Source organism: Haliotis rufescens, unplaced genomic scaffold (assembly GCF_023055435.1).
Source record: "Haliotis rufescens isolate VD_foot unplaced genomic scaffold, xgHalRufe1.0.p SCAF_11, whole genome shotgun sequence".
Taxonomy (NCBI): Eukaryota; Metazoa; Mollusca; class Gastropoda; order Lepetellida; family Haliotidae; genus Haliotis; species Haliotis rufescens.
The window spans coordinates 25,625,284-25,649,700 of NW_025963791.1; the positions used below are offsets into that span (position 1 = coordinate 25,625,284).

At 38.4% G+C, this 24,417-nt stretch overlaps 2 protein-coding genes across 7 annotated transcripts in view; one reads left to right on the forward strand and one right to left on the reverse strand.

Annotated features, from left to right (window-relative positions):
• The first annotated feature begins 1,608 nt into the window (after positions 1-1,608).
• On the forward strand, positions 1,609-14,866 carry LOC124132770 (methylated-DNA--protein-cysteine methyltransferase-like). 2 transcript variants are annotated; one of them, XM_046496890.2, is made up of 4 exons: positions 1,609-1,687; positions 10,562-10,768; positions 12,223-12,380; positions 14,245-14,866. In XM_046496890.2, the coding sequence occupies exons 2-4, from the start codon at positions 10,608-10,610 to the stop codon at positions 14,505-14,507; spliced, it is 582 nt and encodes a 193-aa protein (XP_046352846.1). In that variant the 5' UTR covers positions 1,609-1,687; positions 10,562-10,607; the 3' UTR covers positions 14,508-14,866. The 2 variants fall into 2 exon arrangements, with proteins under 2 accessions (XP_046352846.1, XP_046352845.1); XM_046496889.2 differs by having other exon boundaries at positions 1,610-1,723.
• Positions 14,867-18,762: 3,896 nt separating this feature from the next.
• Positions 18,763-24,417, reverse strand: part of LOC124132769 (serine/threonine-protein phosphatase PP1-like) — a 103,557-nt gene continuing 97,902 nt past the window's right edge. For all 5 annotated transcript variants that reach the window (XM_046496888.2, XM_048392445.1, XM_046496887.2 and 2 more), the window contains exons 10-11: positions 20,722-20,826; positions 18,763-19,979 (exon numbers count right to left, since the gene is read on the reverse strand). In XM_046496888.2, the coding sequence (XP_046352844.1) occupies positions 19,929-19,979; positions 20,722-20,826 (156 nt within the window). In that variant the 3' untranslated portion in view covers positions 18,763-19,928. The remainder of the gene's footprint in view (positions 19,980-20,721; positions 20,827-24,417) is intronic.

Here is a 24,417-nt window from a genome sequence, read left to right on the forward strand (position 1 = left end):
CCCTAGTAAACGCCTAGTTAATTCCTGTGCAATACAGTATTTGATTGATTGATAGTTTGATTTTACTTAAACCGATTGGAAGTAATGCATTGGACCGAATCTAAATTGAACGACCACAACTATTATCCGAAAAGGGGTGGCATTTAGTTCTCTTACGGTGTTTTCCTGCAATGGTTGCCTGCATGTATTATGTTGAGAATAAAACACAACTAACATTTTTAAAATAATCACATAACTTGATAGATAATTCAGCCAGAGACCATAAAATAGATATGGTATCTGGTTCAGCAATTATTTTGTTGTTTCTTAAATCCTAGTTTTACTTGAAAAGTATTATTTATAGACGGTATTACTTGACAATTCTTTCACATTATTGTTTGTTATACAGACTCACGAAATCAAGTACGAACAATAATAAAACCGAAAACTGTATCGATAATATTTAAATGAAATAAGGAACATTTGAAAAAGAAAATGGCCTACCTTTACCCGCCAAATCAGCTTTTGGTTGACGCTTTTAATGCGGAATACTTGAATACGAAAATGGAGAGTTGCTCATATAAACACATATGCATGTAACAAATCTATGCGAGTGTTTAACTGTTACGGTTATATTTACATTCCAAGAATAGTTTGTGAACGGCTAAACAACCGACGTGTCGCCTAGCTTTGACGTGTTGACATACCAATCGGAACAAGCTTCACATGTCACTACAGATCGGAATACTTGTGCTGTTATATAAGCGTGTTTCCGAGTCTTCACGAAAAGTGTCGAACCTTGCGGAACTCAATGTGAATAACACATTAAAAGATTGCGTTTAATATTTGATTCATTTCAACACTGAAATCGCGGAACTCGAGTCTGTTTGTCAATCCAATCTCATAAGCATATTTTTTTACTCATGACATGTTATGAATTAACCCATGTGGACCGACCTCGCCCTTAATGAACCTTGAGGCTACATGGTGTAAAGGTCAACTACAAAGAATAAGGGAATGGTATTTGATAATAACACTATAAAAGCTTCAGTTTTACAATATATTTACCATCAAACGAGTTCCCGTGTTGTAAGGACAACAAGAACATCTAAGCCGGAAAAGCAATACACCAGGAAGTCAGGTTATACGGACGTAACAAGGTGCTGACATTCTTTGTGTCCATGCAGTTGAAAATAAAAGGAAATATGTTGGAGTGTGAATAGAAATAAAGTTATATTTTCCATTTACATATTTATGTAGAAAAAATAAAAATAAATGTAATAAGGTATTTTGAATTTTATATAACTATACTGAGTGGCTGATGATGTTTGTTTTATTCTGACACCATCAAAAGTCTCATGCGAGTCTCATGCGCTGAGAAGAAGCAAATTATGCTACCAGAAGTTGCCAGTACACATCTCCAAGAAGATTGTTCCCGTGTATACAATGGTTTATTATTATTCTAGTATTCGTGCTATCACGGGGATAGATGTAGATGCTACATATATGAGTCCATATTGATTGTCTTATGGACGCGTTCTATTTTGTATGACCAAATCGACCTTGTCACAACGAAACAGCAGGCGCTTTATTGGAAAACTAATCTTGTAATAGCTCGTTAGGAAAATAGGTTTCTGTTCCAGCTTGTAATATGGCGGGAAGCCGGTGAATGTTCTGGGCACTCGCACCTGTTGACGAGAAGTTTCAGGTGTTATTTCCAATGACATGCTTGTAATTTGTCAATGTAGGTTGTTTGATGTGTCTTAAATGCAATGAGGTCAAATATTTTTGTTTCAACTGAACGGGCTGGAATATCGAAAGCAATACCTTTATCAGTGACCCGTATTGTCAAAGAGTACCAGGGTCAAGGCCATCAGTATACTGATCATGTACGAGTTAAAAACATTTGGATTTCAAACATAATCAGTCCTGCAGATGAATATACTGTATAACATTAGGCAGCCAAGCAGTTTGTCATGTTACATTTTTCACATTATATTTGTAATTAAGTGACGTTAATTGTGTTTTGATTGTAAGCCCTGTTTTTTTTTTAATTATGATTATGATTATTGTTATTATTATGATTATTATTATTATTCACGAATGCTACATGACTACCAGCTCTTTAATTAAGTTGCATAGTATTTGTAATAACATCTATTTTCATAATTGAAAAGTAGATCTATAAATACATGAAATCAGAAAATGTCTAACAGTTTTAATGTTGAGGTTAGGTCTCAAGTTCACAAAACACAACTTGTCGTGAGAGGCGACTAACAAGGTCAGGTGGTCATGCTTGATGACTTGTTTGATGCATGTCATCATATCCCAATTGCGTGGATCGATGCTCATGATGTCAATCACTGGACAGAGCTCCAGATAATCTTTTAGTGTTGTGGGTATTTTACCCATGCATTTTAAAATCATTTGGTATCAGTAATTCTATGTGGGAATTCAAATTTCTGTTACCCACTAGTTTTTACACATGTGGGTATTTAAGTTAAATATTTAAAAACACTATTCATCTAATCCCTGCAAACTGGTGTCGTGTGGGTTCAAGAGCTTTATATGACTCAAAAATACCACGATACTTCCACAAGAAAGTGTGATGGCAAATGATCATGATGTAACTGTCATCGTGGAGTTTGGCAAGGTTGACGGAATGCCCGTTTATAATTTCAAAATAAGTTGCTGATTTGCTAATCGAATAAAGCAGGGTTACTTCACAATATTTTGATGATACGCACAAGTTTTATTTTTGTAACGTATTTGGAATGTTCGTTGCGTATTTGATATGCTTGGATTTTATTTTACTGCATATTTCTGCATTTCTGATGTGTATTTTACGCAGATACGCAGCTTTTCTGGAGCTCTGCTGGATTGTCTGGTCCAGACTTGATTATTTACAGACTGCCGTCATATAGCTGGAAAATTGCGGCGTTAAATAACAAACTAACAAAAATCAAAAATCACAGAAAAATCATCAGTACAATATGAGCATGTCTACAATACAGCACCACTCCTTGTGGTGAGGACAATCTCTGCTGTAATTCACATGTTAAGCAACCAGTTTTTGTGAGCATGCAGCGAACGCGAACTCTCTCTCATTCAACTTGATACCCAATTAACCTGTTTAAGGAATCTTACAAGTCATAATAAAGTGGTTTTTTTGTGCCTATATTTTGTGTTTTAGGTATCTCCCATAGTAGGGGAAACTCTGCATGCCTTCTACCAAGTTGTCAATATGTGCCTCAATAATGGTTCAGGGTAACTTTCGTTTAATGACTTCATTATCAAATCCATCATCCCTACTTCTTCATTGATTATGACAGAGATGAGTGTGCAATAAGATGGCATACTTCTCTATGAAACTTTTTATCCCCCCTCTCCTGGCATATAATGCGGTGGGATATAGCGATCAGCCAGTCTGTCTGTCTGTCCGTCCATCCATCTGTCCGTCCTTCTGTCCATAATCATTTCCTTTTCCGGGGCATAAATCGAAAACAGTTCAGTGTATTTGATCTAAACTTGGCACATCTATCAGTCACATACTGAAGTTGTGCCTTTTGCTCCAACAAGTTGGACTTAGGTTCTATGAGGGTGGTGTTCATTTCCAGAGTGTAACTCAAAAACCGTTAAATACTTTCTTACAAAACTTTGCATGTCTACCAGGCACATACTGAACTGGAGCCTTTTGCTATTTAGGAATTTTAGAATTTTTATTTTTTACGTTTCCATGGCATCAAGTTGGATTTTAGTTATAATATAGGGTGGGTTCACTTATGGAATATAACAAATAAACTGTTAAATATTTCCTTGCCAAACATTGCATGTCTATATATGAATCACATACTGAACTGGTGCCATTTGATATTAAGGAGTTTTAGAAATGTTTATTTTAGAATTTCCATTGCAGCTATTTTGACATGGGCTAAGAGAAATGTTGGGTCAGTTACCTGGTTTGGGACAATAACGTGTTAAAATGAGCTGGGGATATAGATGGCTTCGTTGATTATATGCTTGTTTAGTTATTGATTCTTGTAATTTGTCATTTGTTTGCATAAAAAAAACCCACAGAAACACACTTGTTTTACTTTCCATTTCATATGGATGCGACTATGGAGGATCTTTTGTTTGTAAACAATGTATGCTTTTTCAAGAACATTCAACTCTTGACTCATTACATACAGAATTGGACATTTACTTGTGGTTACTTTACAGACAGCTGCCGGGGGGATATGTCATCTTTCTGATGACTCTTGTTACAGTTTTCAGCACATGTTGATATGAAGACTTTTGTGCTGTAGAGTTTTAACATTCACATTTATAATATTGTCTTGTTTTATTTTTCACTTTATCATATCACATGGTATGACCATATTGTTAAAAAGCCACAACATAGAATGTGTGTGGCACTCATGGCAGCCTACTTCGTCGCAGTGAGTGCGGGTAACATGACTTGTAATGTTTTTTCTTTCTCCCACCCTAATGAATTCAGTAGTAAATGTAGTAACTGGTTTTGTCAGTTTGTACTTCCATCATGTTTTTTTTGTGGAGAAGGTTTCATTTTTTTCTTGAACTTCATAGAAATTGTGTTTTGCAGCATTTTTTTTGTTTCTTCGGGATATTTTGCATTTACATCAAGTAAATGCTCCCCTGCTGCCTTTTACACCTTACAACATTTTGAATATTTTCAAATGTATGTGTTTGTGTGATCAAATTTCACTATTGTTGACATAATATACACTTCATTTGCTGGGCAGGAGATTTGGACACGTTAGTGGCAAACTGACCGCCTCCGTGGTCTAGTGGTAGAGTGTCCGCCTGGAGTGCAGAAGGTCCGGGGTTGATCACCGGCGGCGTCATACCAAAAGACGTTAAAAGATGGTACTTCTTGTTACCCTGTCTGGCGCTCGGCATTAAAGGGCTAAAACAAGGACTGGTCGGCTCGGAGTCCGTATACTGTGTCTGAGTGGGGTATTCATGTTAAACTGCGGCATGGTATCTCAGTGTGCTAGCACTATAAATCGGCATCAGTCCGGACTAGTACAAGCAGCCACACACACACGTGCATGCACGTCACTATTTAAGTGCAATAATCTTGGACATGATGTTAAACCCAATTTCACGTCACCTCACCTAGTGGCAAACTCTTCTTTTTTACAATTTCCATGACAACAAGTTCCACCTCGGTTAAAAAAGGTTAGGGTTTGTTTAGATTTAATTATGTCATAAATTCTGCAACAGGGGCGGGGGATATATCCACGTTAGTGGCAAACTCATTATTTTTGTCATGTATGTTTACAGAGAAAAACTTCTTTTTTTCTGTTTCATTGCCTGATTATCATTGATTGTCAGTGTTTGTCATACAGTCTATTGTCATTTGAAATTGGTATTATTTCATATTGTTACCATTTGCCATTGGATGCTTATTTAATCTACTACCAGTTCCTTACTAAATGTCATTTGTACATTAAACCTACATAATGTGTGATACTCGTTATTCAGTTCTGATGACGAATCAGAACACAAAATTAACTTCTGATGTTACAGACTACAGTTTTCATTTCATTACCCCAGATAATTGGTCATTTTTCTTTTCTTTTTCTTTCAAATTAGCACCATTCTTAAATTCCTATTTGTGTACACCCTTTTTCCCCAGTAACATTTATTGAAACACATATTGACGTCAAAATGTTTCGTTTAATGAATAAGAGCAGATTTGTCAAAGCCATTAAATTCAGTCTGAAACTATTAAATGAATATTTTCACATTTACTGCACAACGAGCAATCTGATATTTGAATTCAAATTGAAACTGTCAAAAATTGACATGCTGATATAGGATTTTATCATATAATGGTTAGGTTTCTCTGTAGGATAAAGCCAATGGATAAAAACGATATCTGTTGGGGTCATATGCGGATAGAGATGCAAATATCAAAGGTCAAGTAGGGACTACTTTCACTGTTTACAAACATGGTGTCGCCCTTGTCATTTGGCGGTCGAGTCAGAATTAACCATCTGGGATAATTGATATTATCAAAAGTCTAATATACTGAAAACCAGTGTCTGTGACGTAGCTAAGGCATTTTACAAGTTTGGGCAACTTTGGAGACATAAATTGCGAAACAATTTTGCGAGGGCACTAGTCCTAGCCAAGCAGGATCAGTAGCCATATCTGTGCTTGTAGACCTCTGCGGCTTGGAACCTTTTCCACAAATTAAAATAGTTGTATTTGGCCAGAATTGTTACCTTGCACACCTGACTGCACTTCGTAAGGTTATGACAGGACAGGCCGACTGTCAACAACCTCTGAACGTGGCCGTGATGTCTCATAGACTAGCAGGGGTAGAAACTAACATTTTTGGTCCACTAGTCCTTATAATGATAACATATAGCAAAACCCTTAAAAATGGCACCGCCTCCGTGGTCTTGTGGTAGAGCGTCCGCCCGGAGAGCGGAAGGTCCAGGGTTCGATCCCGGGCCGCGTCATACAAAAAGACGTTAAAAGATTGTACTTGTTGTTACCCTGTCTGGCGCTCGGCATTAAGGGGCTAAAACAAGGACTGGTCGGCTCGGAGTCAGTATACTGTGTCTGAGTGGGGTATTCATGTTAAACTGCGGCATGGTATCTCAGTGAGCTAGCACTATAAATCGGCATCAGTCCGGACTAGTACAAGCAGCCACACACACACATACACGTGCATGCACGTCGCTATATAAGTGCAATAATCTTGGACGCGACGTTAAACCCAATTTCACCTCGCCTCACCTTAAAAATGGCCAGTTTGGCAAAGGACTACGGCACTAGTGCCAATTTCTAATGCTGACTAGGGTTATTCTAGCGGACAGACAGATGGATTGCCACAAGAGGCAAGTAAAAACAATTGTTGTTTTGCCTATATGTTGCTTCGTCACAGTATAAGAAACAGATTTCAGTTGGAACTATATTGGCCACTGTCTGACTGACACATCACTTACCTTGTGACGTTATAGATATTAATGTGCGCATTCTAGGAAAACTCGCAATGTTTCGGTTATGTTTGTGAGAGAGGGAAAGTGATTTTCAAGCACAGAATTAAATAATGACACACTCGCATGATAACCTCAATGTATGTAAAAGTGATATGCAGAGCTCCAGATAACTTTTTGAGCAATTGAGTTTTTACTCTATGGTTTCTATTTTAATTGGATTATTACATTTTTCATTGGGTAACCAATATTGTTTCACTCATCTGTTCACTCTATTGGGTTTTTCCCAAAATTAGTGAACATTTTAAGATTTTGAAAAAATGAAATAATGTTTTAGATGTATATAATTGTTCTAAATATATAGGCTTGACTCAGAAAGTGAATTAGCTCGTAAATGTGTTTCGGAAATTAGCTCCTTTGTACGCATGCCGAAAAAGCTTCATTGGGTATTTACGCGAGCTGTTTTTATAATTTGAGTTTTTCATTTAATGCATGCGTTTCAGTACGCAAGTTCATTGAAAGTAATTGGGTTTTAATATATTTTGGGGTATTTTACGCAAATACGCTGCTTATCTGTAGCTCTGGATATGAGGCTTTATGTGCTAAAACAGAAACATACTTGAATCTTTGCTTACCCTTTGTGTGAGATATATGTTCATATAATTCCAGCATTCAGCTTCAATTTCACCAGCTGGACCATGTAACAGGTTTATGTGTATGTGTTGGTACAAAATAAGAAGTATAATTACAATAGTAATACATAACTTACAGGGACTATGTCAAAAGTGTTTATGCTATTTCCACCATATTTGTTTTAGTTTGGACACTGACCACCCCATTAAAGGGGCACTAGGCTCTGGCCCCTACCTGACTGTCTAACACTGCCCGCTAAGGCTCACTAGCTGCCATGAGTTGATTTGCAGGCTAACGCAACTTAGCAATACAAGAGAATGGGCTACCGTCTGTAAGGACAGTGGAAATAAACTTAGAGTCACTATCTCTATGCATTTCTAAACACTGATTGTTTACAGTGATCTGTTATCATTATATTATACATTTATATACCGCACTTATCCAGACACTAGTATCTGCTCAAATGAGGTTTATTTGTTCGCCAACCAGTGGATCCGTATGCATTCCAGTTTTCATTCTCAACTCCCTGGAGTTCATTCAACCCCATGCTGCCTACGGGCGCTAGAGGATTTCTATCGGGTACCCATTCCCTGCTGGGTGAACAGAGGCACATTTGAACTAAGTCACTTGCCCAGGGAGACACCACACATTTTGGCACTTGAATTTCGAGTGTATGAATGCAGGGATTGATTTAAGGAACTTGATTTAACTTGCACCGTGTGCATGTTGCCATGAAAACCAAGTTGCCCCAAACCAAACCAGGTTGCACCCTGGTCCCATAAGCCTATCACGGTTGAAACATAGGCTTGTCTGCTGCCAGTGTCGCATATGTAAACGACACATTGGTGTGATTCGTAACAGGAACAAGTGCACATGTTCTTGAACTACTCACAGTTTGATGATGTCAATCCCAGAAAAGTATGACAAATTACACGGAACACAGGGATTAGTGATGTAGTATGGTGTGTGTGTGTGTGTGAGTGTGAGTGTGAGAGAGAGTTCAGAGAGAGAGTGGACAAAGTGACAGTTAGTCAGATTTCTTTTTACATGTACTTGGTGCATGTAGACATACATATTAGGTTGCATTTTTCAATAATAAGGGTTGTACTAGTGCATGTTTTATATAGCTAAATCCAGCCCTTAAATGTATTCATGATTCCACCATCTGGTCATCTGCCATCAGATAAGTGGGTTCTTTTTGAGTGCAATAAAGTCTCCAAATCAGTAATAGAGAATCGCCTTTCTTATGGACATGGACGGTATGTTTTGAAAATTTACTTAGATATTTTCAAACAATGTCAATACAGCTGCTGTTTGAAACTACAATGTATAGGAATCAGCTAACAGATCTGGGATTGATCTAAGTAAGTATTAAGGGTTGTGAACGACAGCCTTATGTACAGGTGCACATGAATCTTTGTACACACATCATGTGCTAAGGCAGCAAGCACATAATCAGCCAACATCAGTGTCTAGAAATTACATGCATACTTTTGACACATCCCCTGCCCACCGACTAAACATCCGATCTACTGATCAAGCCCGCGATGTTATATCAACACTGCTTTAATCATTTTCCCGATTTTGTATTATTTATGATGTAACATAGATGGTTATCTGTAGACAGGAAATAGATAAGGAGGGCAGAATGAACAAAGTGGACTTCAGTGGTTTTATGTTATTATGTTTCCATGGAAACGTAGGACAGTGTAAGAGTATCAACAACAACAACCATATGACAATTTGCTACTGATATGTTGTAGTTGATAATTAAACATGAAAACAAAACAGAAAGAAAAGTTCATGTTTTAGTTGTGAGGAGCCTTGTTTTCCAACAGACTTTGTGCACAGTTTATACATCTTGTAATAAGAGAACGCCATGGCTTCTCCACCCGAAAGATTTGCTATTGATGGATATATGCTTTCAGTGGCATTTTTTTCTGACAGAGATTGAAATTTCTGAATCAAGGCAGAAAATAAATGAAGCCGAATTATTTTAGAAAACCAACAGTGAGAATGTCATCAGAAAGCCCATAACTACACTGAATGTATGCCTGTATACATACTAAGAACAGACAAGAACTTGTCTGATACTAGTCAGGCTGTATCTGATAAAGAATTAGGCGAAGTTTAAGATAAATAGATATAGGCCATATGTTTTGGTTCTAACTTTTGGGTGCATGTACAACTACAAATTTACAATATTAGTTGCTGGTTAAAATTGGGTCTTCCAACCTATAAAACATCGATTATTATCACTTATAACTTTGTTTTGTAGATCCACATGCAGATCAATATTGTGATTATATCAGACATTGAGGCATTTGATCAGTTATGTCAAGGTCATCCTCAAGGTCATAGCCTGAAAAATCGTTTTACAACATTTAGTGTTGATCATATACTGTTGCTCATAACATCAATCACTGGAATATTTACAGGATGTCAGCAAGCAAACATAACTGAGAGTGAGGCTGAATCCTAAGTTTAATGCGACCTCGTTGCTGTATGGCCGAAGTAATGCTGTTGCGACATTAAATACTGACTTGCTTATTTAAAGGGACCTATGCATTGGGGTCAAGATCACTATTAATGAGATATGTAAGGTGTCATGTCTGCTATTTCTTCACCAAGCTTTTGATAGTTTTGGATTTAAATTTATTTATTTTTAAATTGAGTTTCTATGGCAACAACTTTGACTGAGACTGAAAATGGGGGTAGTGCTATTTCCGCAACAGATCTTGAAAGCTGTACAAGATTTCTTCACCAAAGTTGGCACATAGATGTATCTAGTGGGATTTTTGGAAATTATATTTTTTTAGTTTCCATGGCAACAAAATATGTATATCTAAGTAGTTGGTGACAGGTACCAGACTGAAAATGCCTGGTGGTATGACATCGTTTCTGAATTGGCTGATAAAGTTTTGTTTGCAAATACTTTTCTAGTTTTCATTGGGTGGCAATTGGGTTTTTTTCAGGAATAAAGTACGGTTTTGTGGGTCTGTGTGTCAACATTTCTCCACAATGCCTGGCAAAGCGAAACTGGCATGTCACCATGGTCCAACCAACACGTTTACTGTGACAACACCTATCGGCAACATGGAACTGATCAGCTGCCCAAAGGGTCTGCATTTTCTCAATCAAGGGGACAGCATCAACGATGAAAACTTTAAGCCAGACTTAAGGTAATTCCTGTGTAGTAACCTGTTTGCTGTCTTTTAGCATGGCTGGTCCAATGATAGGGGGTTACCATATTTGCCATGTTATGGAACCTGCTTCAGTAATGCCAACTTCTAGAGCAATGTGCAGAGTATCTTTGTAAGCACCCCCATAGACATTTACATGACTGTCCATATTTTCTTCGTAAATTGCACATTTTTTAGAAAACAGCAGAGGTATATAATTACCTGGAAACAACTATCAAAAATGTTTTTGTCCATTTTTCAAAATAATTGGATACTAAGGCTGGATCTGTGCAAACAAATTTACCTTGTCATATGTGGTTTTAATAAGTGCCAATTTCCTAAGTGCCCAAAGTACGTATTGTGACAAATACCCAGTTGTATTGGGTTTGTGGAATGTAGGAGGCCTCTAGCTCTGCAGAACTAGTTCAGTTTCTGTTATGGCAGAGTTAATAGACATTCACCCTGTGTTAAAGGCCAGATATTTGATAAACTTTTTTTACTAATTTCTGACTCTTAAAGTTTGAAATGGGAACAAAAGAAAAACAGTGGGGTTTTCATTCTGCCAACCAGAAAAAAGTAAAATGTGAAAAAAACCTCATAACTGTCACCATCAAAATAAGTGATTGATTTAAATATTATGAATAAACCAATTCAAAATTTGTCTTAAAAACTCCTTCCTCTACTTTTCGTTTGTTTTTCTGTTTTCCTACCAACTTCACATTTTTTAAAAGATAAAAACAAAAACGAATTGGAAAGTCTTTTTATTAATTTCTTTTTACCAACCAACCTGAATTTCTTATTAAAAAATCTGTAAAAAAAATAATACTAATAATAATAATTTTAAAAAATTTAAATCTGGCCTTATTGTAGCTGTACTTAGTTGTAATATTAACATACCTCTAAATTTAATAATTGTATTTCCAATTTTGTTCAAAAGACATTTTGTTCCAATTCGCCTCCCATCCCATAAATTCTTGCATAAATCCCAACTCACTCACTTGTCACAGTATGGCAGTCGGATGATTTGAACATTTGGCATTGGGACTGATTCTGTTTTGGCCATGAGTTTAACTTGCGAAGCATGACCAAGTTGATGGATGCACTAATGCTGAAGGAGTCGTCGTTGGCGTGACTAAAGATATGTACCCCACATAATGCTTGGTATGCAGAAATGTACTCTAACCAACATCAGAATACAGAACAGTATCCTGGGATGAGTCCATTCTGCAGGGCACAGAACTGGTTCAGACAAATACCGGAGTCTAATACTGGAGTACCTGGCGTACATATCTGTAGGACCCATGAAGATTCCGGGGTAGAATAGGTCTTCAGCAACCCATGCTTGCCGTAAAAGGCGACTATGCTTGTCGTAAGAGGCGACTAACGGGATCTGTACCTGTCAGACAATGACCCCTTCAGCAGCAACAACCCCTCTCTTCTTTTGTGTGGTGCAGTGTGAAAGTGGAGGTGCAAGCCCAGCTGTACCAGGACAACGGGTACACCTACAAGCCAGCCCTGGTGTGTGTCGACTGGTTGACAGCTTACTTCCATCAGGGAAACATGGAAAAAGACCCAGTCATGCCACGGATATGTCCATCGGTTGTCAAAGAAGGTAGGGATTTAAAATATATGTTTTTTGACTGTTTTGGAGGCTCGGTTTGTCTAAGGCGCCGTAATTTGCTGTGCAGAGTTGTGTTCCTTTGGCACGCCAGGATCCTATGAATTTGTTTGTTGTTTATGACACACTCTGCAGTATTTCAGCTTTATGACGGTGGTCTGTAAATAGTCAAGTAATTGACATCATGAGCATCGACCCTCGAAATATGAATGCGATGACATGCATTAACTAAGTCAGCGAGCCTGACCACCCGTACCCATTAGTCACCTCTTACTACAAGCATAGTCGCCTTTTATGACCTTTTTTACCCCGGATCTTCACGGGTCCCAGAAACTATGATGATCGTGTGTTCGATTCCCCATTATGTTTCAAGGTGTGTTAGCACCATATCTGTGCTCGTGGGTATCACCAAAAGTGGTAAACGAGACCTGCATCACTTTGAGCTTTCCTCTCACATTAAGCTGATGATAAAAATGGAATACTGTTCAAAGCTGCATCAAACCCAACTCACTCACTCATGACAGTATTGCTGTCTGAATATCTCTTGATAAACTGTGTAAGAAGCAATGTTACAAGACAGATGAGTGGAATCTAATTATCCTTACAGCATATCACAATCAGGCCTACTAATAAATACTGACACACTGCAGAAAAAAACTGTCATAGACAAAACTACAATACACAAGGAATTGGCAACATGAAACAATTAGAATGTAACCAAAGACTAAGGAACATCACCCTAAATCTGAGAGTACACTGCTGGAAATATGGAAATGGAAGCACTAATACACACAGATTGCAGCCTTCCAAACTCTGCATGCGCAGAACAAGAAGTAAGTTGATCATCATGTCACGAGGATCAACTGTGACTAAATGTACATCTTACAGCACTTATATAATTATGCACATCTAGAATATTCTATATTGGTGCTGTAAGATGTACAATGATGCTTCTGTAAATATCTGTGTGACCCAAAATGGACTTTTCAAAATGGCTGCTTTGGTGGCCATGTTTTAGTTGGATTGCTATTCTGGAAAGTTTCAACTTCACCGATATTTTTGTGTTCTTACACACATCAAGATTTTATGATAGAAGAATGACAATGTTCCATGACCTTGAACTGAAAGTAAGTAGAAATGTAATCAAATTGTGAGAAAAGAATTCATTTAATCAGTGCGCCAACCAATATATATCATTAGTACTTCACAGACTTGTATACACAATGTTCCTCCATCACCCATGAGACCCGTGAAGATTCCGGGGTAGAATAGGTCTTCAGCACCCATGCTTGTCGTAAAAGGCGACTAATGGGATCGGGTGGTCAGGCTCGCTGACTTGGTTGATGCATGTCATCGATCCCAATTGCGTGTATCGATGCTCACGATGTCAATCACTGGATTGTCTGGTCCAGACTCGATTATTTACAGACAGCTGTCATATAGCTGGAATATTGCTGAGTGCGGCGTAAAACAACAAACCAACCAACCAACCATCACCCATGAATACATGTGTCCACTGTCCAGAGTAATAGTAATGCAGGTCTAATTTTCATCAGCTAATGAAAATAGGGTGTGTTATGGTATATCTCACAGAAGTCAGGGGGCGGTCGGGTAGCCTAGTGGTTAAAGCGTTCGCTTGTCACGCTGAAGACCCGGGTTCGATTCCCGACATGGGTACAATGTGTGAAGCCCATTTCTGGTGTCCCCCTGCCGTGATATTGCTGGAATATTGCTAAAAGCGGCGTAAAACCATACTCACTCACTCAAAGAAGTCATATGAACCCAACCCAAAGGTAATGGAGGGACATAGTGTGCATCATGTGATAGAATACAGAACTTGTTATCAAACCTGTTGCAGGGTCATTTACAGCCAGAGTTTGGAAAACACTTCCAGAGCAAGTTGGATTTGGACAGACAATATCATATGGAGAACTAGCCAAGCTTTGTGAAAGCCCTAAAGCCAGCCGAGCAGTGGGTATGGCAATGGCAACAAATGTCATTCAGCTGATTATGCCATGTCATCGTGTCATTAACAGCAATGGATGTCTGGGCAATTATGCATGGGGCAAGAAAAACTCAGTCAAAGACTGGCTACTGCGATATGAAGGGGCTATACATTGAAAGTACAAGTGACATTCTTCTATTTCGTCCTGTGCAACTTCATCAAAGATCAATGCAGTGCCCGGATATCATATCACAGTAACTATTCAGAAGATGATTTATGCACTTCGGATACATATATTGTGTTTTGGCTCCTGCTCCCCAAAGACCTTTAATCCAAATAATGATTAAACAGCAATTATAAGGTGTGGTGACAGTCTTTGACTTTGTGTTCAGCGTTCCTGTTTACCGTAAATACCAGTTTTTTACCGGTAAAATTAGGCTTGGACCGGTAATTCATGGGACTGCCAGTCCCTGTGGACCAGCAAATAAAGTACCTTATAAATCTTTGTTGTTGAACAAAACATAGGTGGTACATTTTTCGAACAAAGTCAAAGCTTGTCTGTTACCATCAGGGTTTCCCCTTGTTTATTTCTAGGTTAAATATCCATTTGTAGCTACTTCGTCGCGAAATATTTAAAAAAGAGAGAGAAAATTGTGACTGAAGTTTGTGTGAATGACGTAAAGATCTAACTACTTTACTTCAGAGATAACATCTTTGCACTGAACATGATGTTGAAAGATTTAAAACCAAATAATTTTCATACATTTTTTTATTTGTTGAAAGTAGGGACTGGCATAAATTAGGGGGGACTGGTAATTTTTTCAAAACCAGCGGGAATACTGGTGGTATTACTGTAATGATTTAAAAGCGTACGAATAGTAGCGATGTGACAGGTAATTGCACTACACTTAGTACAGGATGGTACAGTGTGATACTATTTTGCTATCTTCTTTTTTTTATAGATTATATAAATGTACATCTTTTAAAGCAACATTTTAAATTGATCCATACAAAGGGGATATCTTCATGTATGCTCAGTCTAGAAAGAAACACTGCTGTTCCAGTGAACATACTTTTGAATTGATGGCTTGTCAGGAACAAGTTCTTGTGCAAGCCTTATTGGAGTGATATTCCTACTAGCCTGTACAGACTTTCCAAAACATGCTGACAGTCATACTCAATTACAGTATATTATTCCATCATCTCCTTTCTATTGAGATATATACCCCAGATCCATTGACAACCATAGCTTTATTATGGAAGTGACATCACCATCTCAAATCTCTTATTGGCAATTTAACGAAAAATTCCCTCGCTCGCTCATGGATTGGACACCTTTTTTTTAAGCGTTGTGTTGTTGAATCAGACTCTAGATGAAGCTGTGGTGGCAATTGTGTCCAGGGTATATATCGTAATAGAATGGGGTTATAATTCACTGAATAATCGAAGATGGCTGAAATTTCAGAAATGCCTGCATTTATACAAGATAAATGAATTTGTTTAACTTTTTTTTGTGTCGAGAGGAAAGTCCCAAATGGAGGTTTTGTTTCTTTAGCTAAAGGAGATGTGCTAGTGATGTAGTCAGGATTTATGACTATTCATCTTATCTTGTATTTTATGTTAAATTAGCATCTGTTTATGGTTTTGTAAGTCAGTCATATTGTCGTCAAAGATTGGGTTAATATTACTGTCTTTGTATATGTTTACTATTTGGTAAAGTGTTTGGAATCAAGATACACATTGTTTGCCAGAATGTGGGGATTCTGCATCATAACAGGTCCCGTTGTTCCATCCTTGCAATGTTCCATGCTTGCAAGGTCTAACCAATGTGACTAGTTTTACTGTCAACGACAGTGTTGAAATGATATAAAACAACATTCACTCAGACAAAATATGTATAAAGCACAGAGTATTATGATTAAGGGGAAATGAGTCGTACAGACCATGAACAAAACCACAAGAAATAATTATTCCAGATTGGCGACTATAAGAAGAATATCTGTGATATAAGAGAAGTTGGATTGGATCTTTAGAAGTTGGATTGGATCTTTGTCCATATTACAAAAATTGTATGTCGCACGTATCTGTTCGAAGTTGGATGGCAACCTGAGCATGACAGGTAGATTTGTTTACTTAATTCTAAACATGTCTGTGAAATAAACAGATGCAACACTCTTTTGTTTAATGTTTTTATTTTGCAACAGTAACTGTAAAAGATTTAACAGCTTTGAAACAGCCACATGGTTATTTCTATAAAGGAGAGATACTTCGTGGTCCCCATGGTTCAACACTACTTCAGGTAAGTAGGGCCTGAACCCAAATGAAGGAACATTCATACTTCTTAAGCAAATGACTACCATGTATGAATAGCTTGTATGCCAGTGAAAATAGCAACAATAGTTTGGTCAAGTAACCACATCCTGCTCTACACCCCAGTTATGATCAGTGGTGTTTGTCCCCATAAAACCTGAAAGGGAATTTTTAATACAAGTTTCAGGGGTACAGGAAATAATTCAAACATGGGAAACATACACGCCAACCAAGAGGATGACCTGTAATATTCAGCCAATCTACATTCGAAACCTTTGAATGAAAAACAAGGTTATCACCAACTTATCCAATATCAAGCAGCACTGTATAATAATATTATTGACCAGAGCAAGAAACGTGTTTAGAAAGGTCAGCATTTTGTGCTTATACATGATTTTGATCTTATTATACAAAGTTCCATCATATAGCTTACTGGAATGTACCAGGCTCTATGTAGACTGACAGGAAATAATCATCGGTGTGCCACAAGACTAACCTCATCATGAAGTGAAGAACTGGCTGGATGATCCCATTATGCAATAAGACCAACAACTAACACAGCATGACACAGCATGAAATGCATCCATGCAAAGGCTTTAGAATATGTCTGATCTTCTATCACAAGACTCATGTTGTGGTTGCAACAATATGGAAGTTCAAATTTATAACCGTTTTATTTGAAAATATAGAACTAAGTTTTTAATGGCTCTCCATACAATTGTGACACATTTTCGTATCTCATCAATTATCTGGCATTAAACTGATTGATGTATGTGAGCACTGACAATGAACAAGTATTAGCACTCAAACTAATTACATTATCTGATTATACCCTTGCAGATTGATAGTTTTTAGTCTGAATCATCAAACAAATTGCACAACTGCTTAATGAAATTTTCATTGAACTGACAAGTCTGTAAGTCTCACTAATTTTAACATGTTAATGCATAAAACAAATTTCACGGGGTGAACATCAGTAATAAATGTACATGTGACTAGAAGAACTCTCATGGCTAACATGGTTAAAGAGTAAACAAATGTCCAAAGCATTTGTATAGGATAAAACATTTAAATCTTAAAGTTAACATTCAAGAAAAGTATTATGTAGGTTACTAACAGATCCTTTTTGCAAAACATATTCCTGATGTCAGTTTGTGACATATGGTTTGAAAAGTTTCAACTAAATTACCAAGTGACACTGCAGCAAATACGCCAGTGACAAGCTCTACGAGCCTGGGACATTGTGATAAGCCAAAACAAGGGATTTTTCTAGGATTCTAAATAAAGTGCTCCTGGCAGCCAGATTGGGGGGAAAAATTATATTTTGTTCTTAAATGTTCTTAATTTTCTAAATTCAGAGGTATTTTTTTTGCAATAATTTACAACAAAGAATTAAAAACTATTCATTTTTATTTAGTGTTATTTTAATTCCACAAAACATAAGATTAGTTAATAGTGTTAAACATGAATTGGGAAATTGTAATTCTAATTCGGAAATTTTTTAATGACATTTGCTGCAGCCTTGGGCCAAATATTGCCCTCTTTGCAAGTCTAGATAAATCCCTGAAACTATCGTAACTCACCTAATTTCACATACACTTGTATGCCATAGTGCTAAACCATGTGCAACAAGTTTGTGTTTCAATTCTATAATACCGGTGTTAGGAATTGATACGATTTGTGCCTTCAGTTGACAGTCCTATACCATGGCAAACTATCTTGGCTAGACAAATGACAACACTAAAAAGGTCTGCACACCTTGAAATCACAGAGAAGTCATAACTATTTACAAGTACAAAAGGATAAAATAAATGTTATTCAACATACAATCCACCTACTGTACACAGTAACAATTGCACACAGGTAGGACATATAAAATGAAACTTGGTAAAGTGCCCAAATGACACCGCCTTATAGAGTTGCTTCCTACATCATAATACATGTCATGTAATCTGAACAATAACTTAGAAGTCATTAACAGATAAATTACAGTTCTTAGTAAGAAAAGCATAGGGCAAAGGTAGATTATCTCAACCTTCAGCAACAAGTTCATGTTTCATGAAAAACTTCTGAACATGCTGAAGTAAACACCATGTGACTTTTTATCAACCTCATGACAGTCTTAGTCTCTTCCAAACACCTATATTTTTATATACTATAAACATTTCCATGTGACATCAGTATTTCTCAAGTTTAAGGTACTCCAGAACTGACATAAAAGAAAAGATGCAACTATCACAGTTGGTTTAGCAGTGTGGATGTATAAAAACAAGAAGGTTCTGTTTGACGGTACAACATTGCCACAAACTGCTAATCCAATTCTGTGTCTTGCAAATTGTCCATGGGATTGTATTCATTTATGGACATATGTACTATCTGGAAGATTAGTGGGGTATGTATGAGAAGTATAAGCAGCAATGCGGAAAAAATTAGAAAGACGAAATGTTTGATCTATTCACAAAGAAAAGATTCTAGACATCAATAACTGATAAAATATTACTGCTTACAACACAAGCATTTAAGTCCTGATATGTTTAAGCTACATGTTGAGGTTATAATAACAATAGCCATAATTCCAAATCATTTTGGTTATCAAGATATATTTTCAGTCTGTCAGTTTTACAAAATAATACAATGCTTAATAGGTGTGGTGCATCAAGCCAGAAAGTTGACTTGTTTTTGTGATGGTAAGGAGACACTTGGACTGAAAATTATTATCTGAATCATACTGACATGTCGCAGCATAGTAATATTCCAATAAATGTGTAAGTAGACACTGTACTTTGATAAAGCAAATTGATTGTGAAAAGAAAATAGCCAGACATGCAAATCATGAAAAGATATTTTGGCACTTGCATCCACACAAACAATTGGTTTCAACCTTTAAATTGAACTACAATCAAATACACAACTATGTAAAAAAGGTTTTCTGTGTGTGTAGGATGAGAAAACAAAGTTTACAAACATACTTTATCTTTGAGTGAGTAAATTCCCCAATAAATGATTTTTTAGCACTTGGGCAAATGCATGAGATTTTGGCAGAAGTAATGCATATAAAATGCGTAGTTTTGAATATGCTTTCAGTTCATTGTCACAATGTCTACATCACGAGTCCATCCTGGAGGATGGAAACACTCGGCTGGTGGTAGCATCAACTTCAATGACAATAGAACACTTTGTTCTTGAGCTGTATGTTTTTCTGTTCAGGGTTTGCAGCTCAGGTGATTCAAGTTGGATACACCTCCCCAGGACTGAACTCACAGAAAGTGCTCTTCAAGACTCCTGTGCTATTTCTTGCTGTTTTTTGTGTTCACTGCTATCACTTTCCCTCGTTCTGGCTGAAATGGGAGACAGACAAATATTACAAAATCCAAACTGATATTTTCATCCAAGACTAGGTGTTTAGACATGACCAGTACACATTTTCTTTGGAAATTCATGAGAGAAGGCCAAGTTTACACATGAATTCTAAGTAATGCCTATCAAACAGTTAATATGTACATGAAGTGTGTAAAATACTGATACCTACGCTGTTGGGGTTGTCAGCACAAGTAATACAGAATGTGACCAAGGTACCTTTGTGTATACACACATTCACCTTAACAACAATCAGAATAAAAATGTACCCTCGCGAGGCATTAAATAGTGTTGAAGTCAGGATGAGTCTATGTTCACAATGCAACAAACCGGTTCCTTTGCAAACTTGCATAGTCTAGACTTGCATATATATATATATATTCATGGCAGTACATCATAACTTGCATAATGCTGTTTAAAATCATGATCAGATCTAATTATTATTCTCTGATCAGAAATGGATAACCTAATACGTTGACAGGTTAGCCTATCTGTCTGCTGATACTGTGAAACTACTTCCCACAATATATGCATTGCATGTGTAAACAATAGTTCCTAAGACCACAAATTTTAGGTATGGAATAAAATTTAGGTTTTTCACACACAATCTTGTCCCCCAAGTGTAAGTACAGTTGCTGAAAATACATGTATTAATTATGCTGTTAATGTTGTTTGTTTGAATCCAAAACAATGTCATATTGATTATGTAGACCTGGTACTCACAGGAAGTATTTTGAAAGCACATGTGAGGTCTTCTGACACGATCATGACACCAGCTGCATTGTCAAATTCTCCACAGTAGTTTGGAGCACTGAACAGTGTCACAAGCTGCAATACAAATATAGGTAATTCTTGTGAATACCTCACCTCTATCACATCAGTGCCATAAATTCCTGTTTATGCTGAGAACCACACTATAAATTTTTATAAATTTTCAACAGACGTCCACTACACTGCCAATATATCCATAGCTGTGAGGGAAACCCTATCCCTTGCCAGAGGCGCCACTGCGCATGCGCAAGGCGGGAATCTAGTCACTTCTTTCCTGTGTGTCCTGATGACAACAAGGAAATTTTTTTTTTTGTTGCACATCCGAACACGTGATTGCGTTCCACACTACAAGCATTAGATCATCTCAAGCTTCATAGATTACAAGCAAAGAGCAGTTCTACAAGCAGAACGGGGGTATAGAAGATCGGAGTCTCTAGTAAGTAATTAGTTAAGAAAGGTGTTGTGGGATGAGATCTTCATCTCATAAGCAGACACCTGTCTGTTCGGGCTGTGGACAACACCAAGCTCCGGGGGATCCTCACCCTAGATGTCTCGCATGCAAGAAAAGCAGCTGTACACAGAAGTCAAGGTGCAGTTATTGCGAGCATCTGTCAAAAGAAAAATTTGACAAGCTCTCCAAGGCATGGATCAAAAATCCCGATTTTAAGAAAGTCACTAGAGCATCTACATCAAGAAAACAAGTGATTAAGCCCGAGGCGGCAAAAATTAATCACGTGGGTGACAAGCGAGTGTCGCGCGAGGGCGCCATCTCACCTTATGAGGAGAAGAGATCACGTCGCTCATCCCACTCTCCCTATAATGTTGAGGAGCAGATGCATGTTACAGGTCAATCAGAAAGTACCTCTAACTTGCATCCGGCAACGTCTGGTACGGTCGATCGTCGAGTTTGGACAGAAACTAACGACTTTCACCCTCTGCCGCGTTCCCCCTTTAACGTAAATGAGTTCACGGAAAGAATAACAAATTCTATGTCTGTTATGATTGACACACGCATGCAATCTATGTCTCGAGAAATCTCAGATCTAAAAGAATCAGTTAATCAAACTCGGCTTGGCCAATCAGGGATCGATCACGAGAGTAAACAGAGATCTAAGGCTGAATATGGCAGTACACCCTCATACAGCAGACATGTAAAGCAAGGTTACGATGAATCAGACTATGAGGACAGTAGGAGAATTATACTAAGAGACCGAGAATCTCATAGATCTTCTCCCTACCACGCATACCATAGGGATCACGGTCTTCACACCGAAGTATGCATAGAAATACGCACCAATCACCGTCAAGCCACTATGATAGACGCACTGACAAAGCTCGTGCATATCAGGATAGTAATCCTAAGCGTGCACCCTCTCATACTGCCACACAGTCCTGTTATACGGGCGAAGAAAGCGAGGGAAATATGACATCACCATACAGTTATAGACCACGTGATTCTCGCACAGCTTGTCGTAAATTAGACGGCCGGGATTACGATACCCTCAGCCATACGACCCACTCCCAGCACAGCCAGAGTAGGGGGTGCCGATCTACACAGGAGCATTCAGGCTATGGGGACACTGCTATAGAGGAGGATTTTAGATCAAACAATTACTCCCTTAGAGACATCTTAGCAGAACTTTATGAACTAATGCCCACATTAAAACCAGATCAGGACTGTACACCCGTTAAACCCTTGATTGAACGTGCAGGATATGAGGGACCCGATAAAGGGACCGAACCATACCATACGCTTCCCCCTCCGTCATATTTGGATGACGTCATCAAGAAAATTGAAAATCAATTGAATTGTTCAGCGGGACCTAGTGCGAAACTGAGACCTGTATTTATAAAATCTGCTTACAAAACACATGATGATCCGTTCTCACTACAGCCTAGCATTGATGAAGATTACTTCGATCTGGTTAAGAAACCTAACCCCAATATGCGCATTGATATGTCCAAGATCAAGAGCTTAGATAGGGTCAATAGACAAATGATGAATACCAGTTCTTACATCAACTGGTTAGCAGCTGGTATTCGCCATGTCATACCACCGTGCAACCAGAGCGAAGATCTTACCTTAGACACTTCCACGGAGATGACTAGTCAGAAGACGGGATTTATCCACAGCTCGTTAGACCACATACTGAAGATGCAGGAAGACCTCCTATCAACTCAAGTATGGATGTCATCGCAGTTTTTGATCATGCAAAGAAGACACTTACTTCAGCAAGTTCATCATGTGATGCCAGACCCCTTAAAGAGATCCATGATGTCACAGCCCATTACGTCATCGCAGATTTTCAACGGTAGACTGAAGTCGGTGAAGGAAGCCATTATCTCTTCAACTAACCAGAGATTTCAGGAATCCACCATCTCATTAGCATCCAAGTTACAGAGACAACCGGCGGCTACTCGACCCCAGCGACGGAGTCCTGGACCCCGACGTGAACAGCCCAGCCGGGATTCTTTTCGAGCCTCTACACAGAGAAACAGATCGTATCAACCCAGGTACAAGAGCTCCAAAGCTGATCTTCCCACTTCACAGAAAGGACTTGGCAGAGGAAGAGGCAGTTCCCGTAGGGGCCCCCTCCGGAGATGACTTCACCATAAATCTACAGACCCATCCAGATCCTACCGACTTCGCCTGCCCTACGGACAACGATTTAGCATTACGGAAGACCAAGGACAAGTCTATTCCAAATCCAGTCGAACTAGCCAACCTTACAAACATCGACTCAAGACTTCCCAAGTTCAAATCTCATCCTATCCCAGGGCCTGTCGGGGGCCGTCTTATGCAGTACGCAGACAACTGGGAGACCATCACAGACGACTCATGGTTAATCGAAGTAATAAGAAGAGGCTACAAACTTCACTTCTTAAAACGACCAAAACTAGTCATTCATCCTATCGGACCCCGATTCCAGCTATCAGGACCCAAGCTCATCGCAGCAGAAGTGGCCATACAAGAATTACTCACAAAAGGAGCTATCAGCACCCTAGAGGAGTCAGACACCACCCTCGGATTCTACTCCCCAGTTTTTCTGGTACCGAAGAAGAATTCTTCAGAGATGAGATTAATAATAGACCTAAAAACTCTGAACAAAGATTACCTGGAAAAACCACCCACATTTCAGATGGAATCTATAAAGAAGTTAAAGAATTCCCTAAGACAAGCAGATTGGATGATAAGCATAGATCTCCAAGACGCATATCTTCACGTCCCCATCCATCCAAGCCATCGTCGATACCTACGATTCGCTGTCAACGGTCAGAGATACCAGTTCAGAGTACTACCATTCGGCATTTCCATCGCCCCATGGTTATTCACCAGGATCACCAATCCCGTCATTGGGTTCGCCCATATGAAGCTCATAAGGCTGCACGGATATATAGACGATTTCCTATCGGTCGATCAGGACAAATCACAACTCAGTCTAAACACAGTGTGTCTCATCCAACTTCTCACACATTTAGGTTTCCTGGTTCACTCTCAAAAATCAGAGCTAGTACCCACACAGACCATCACTTACATCGGCGCAAGATTTATTCTCGACAAAGGCATAGTCGCACCCCCAGAGGACAGATATGCAAGGGTACAGCACATGATTACGAGCGCACTCGATCAGCCCGTCAAGTCGAGAA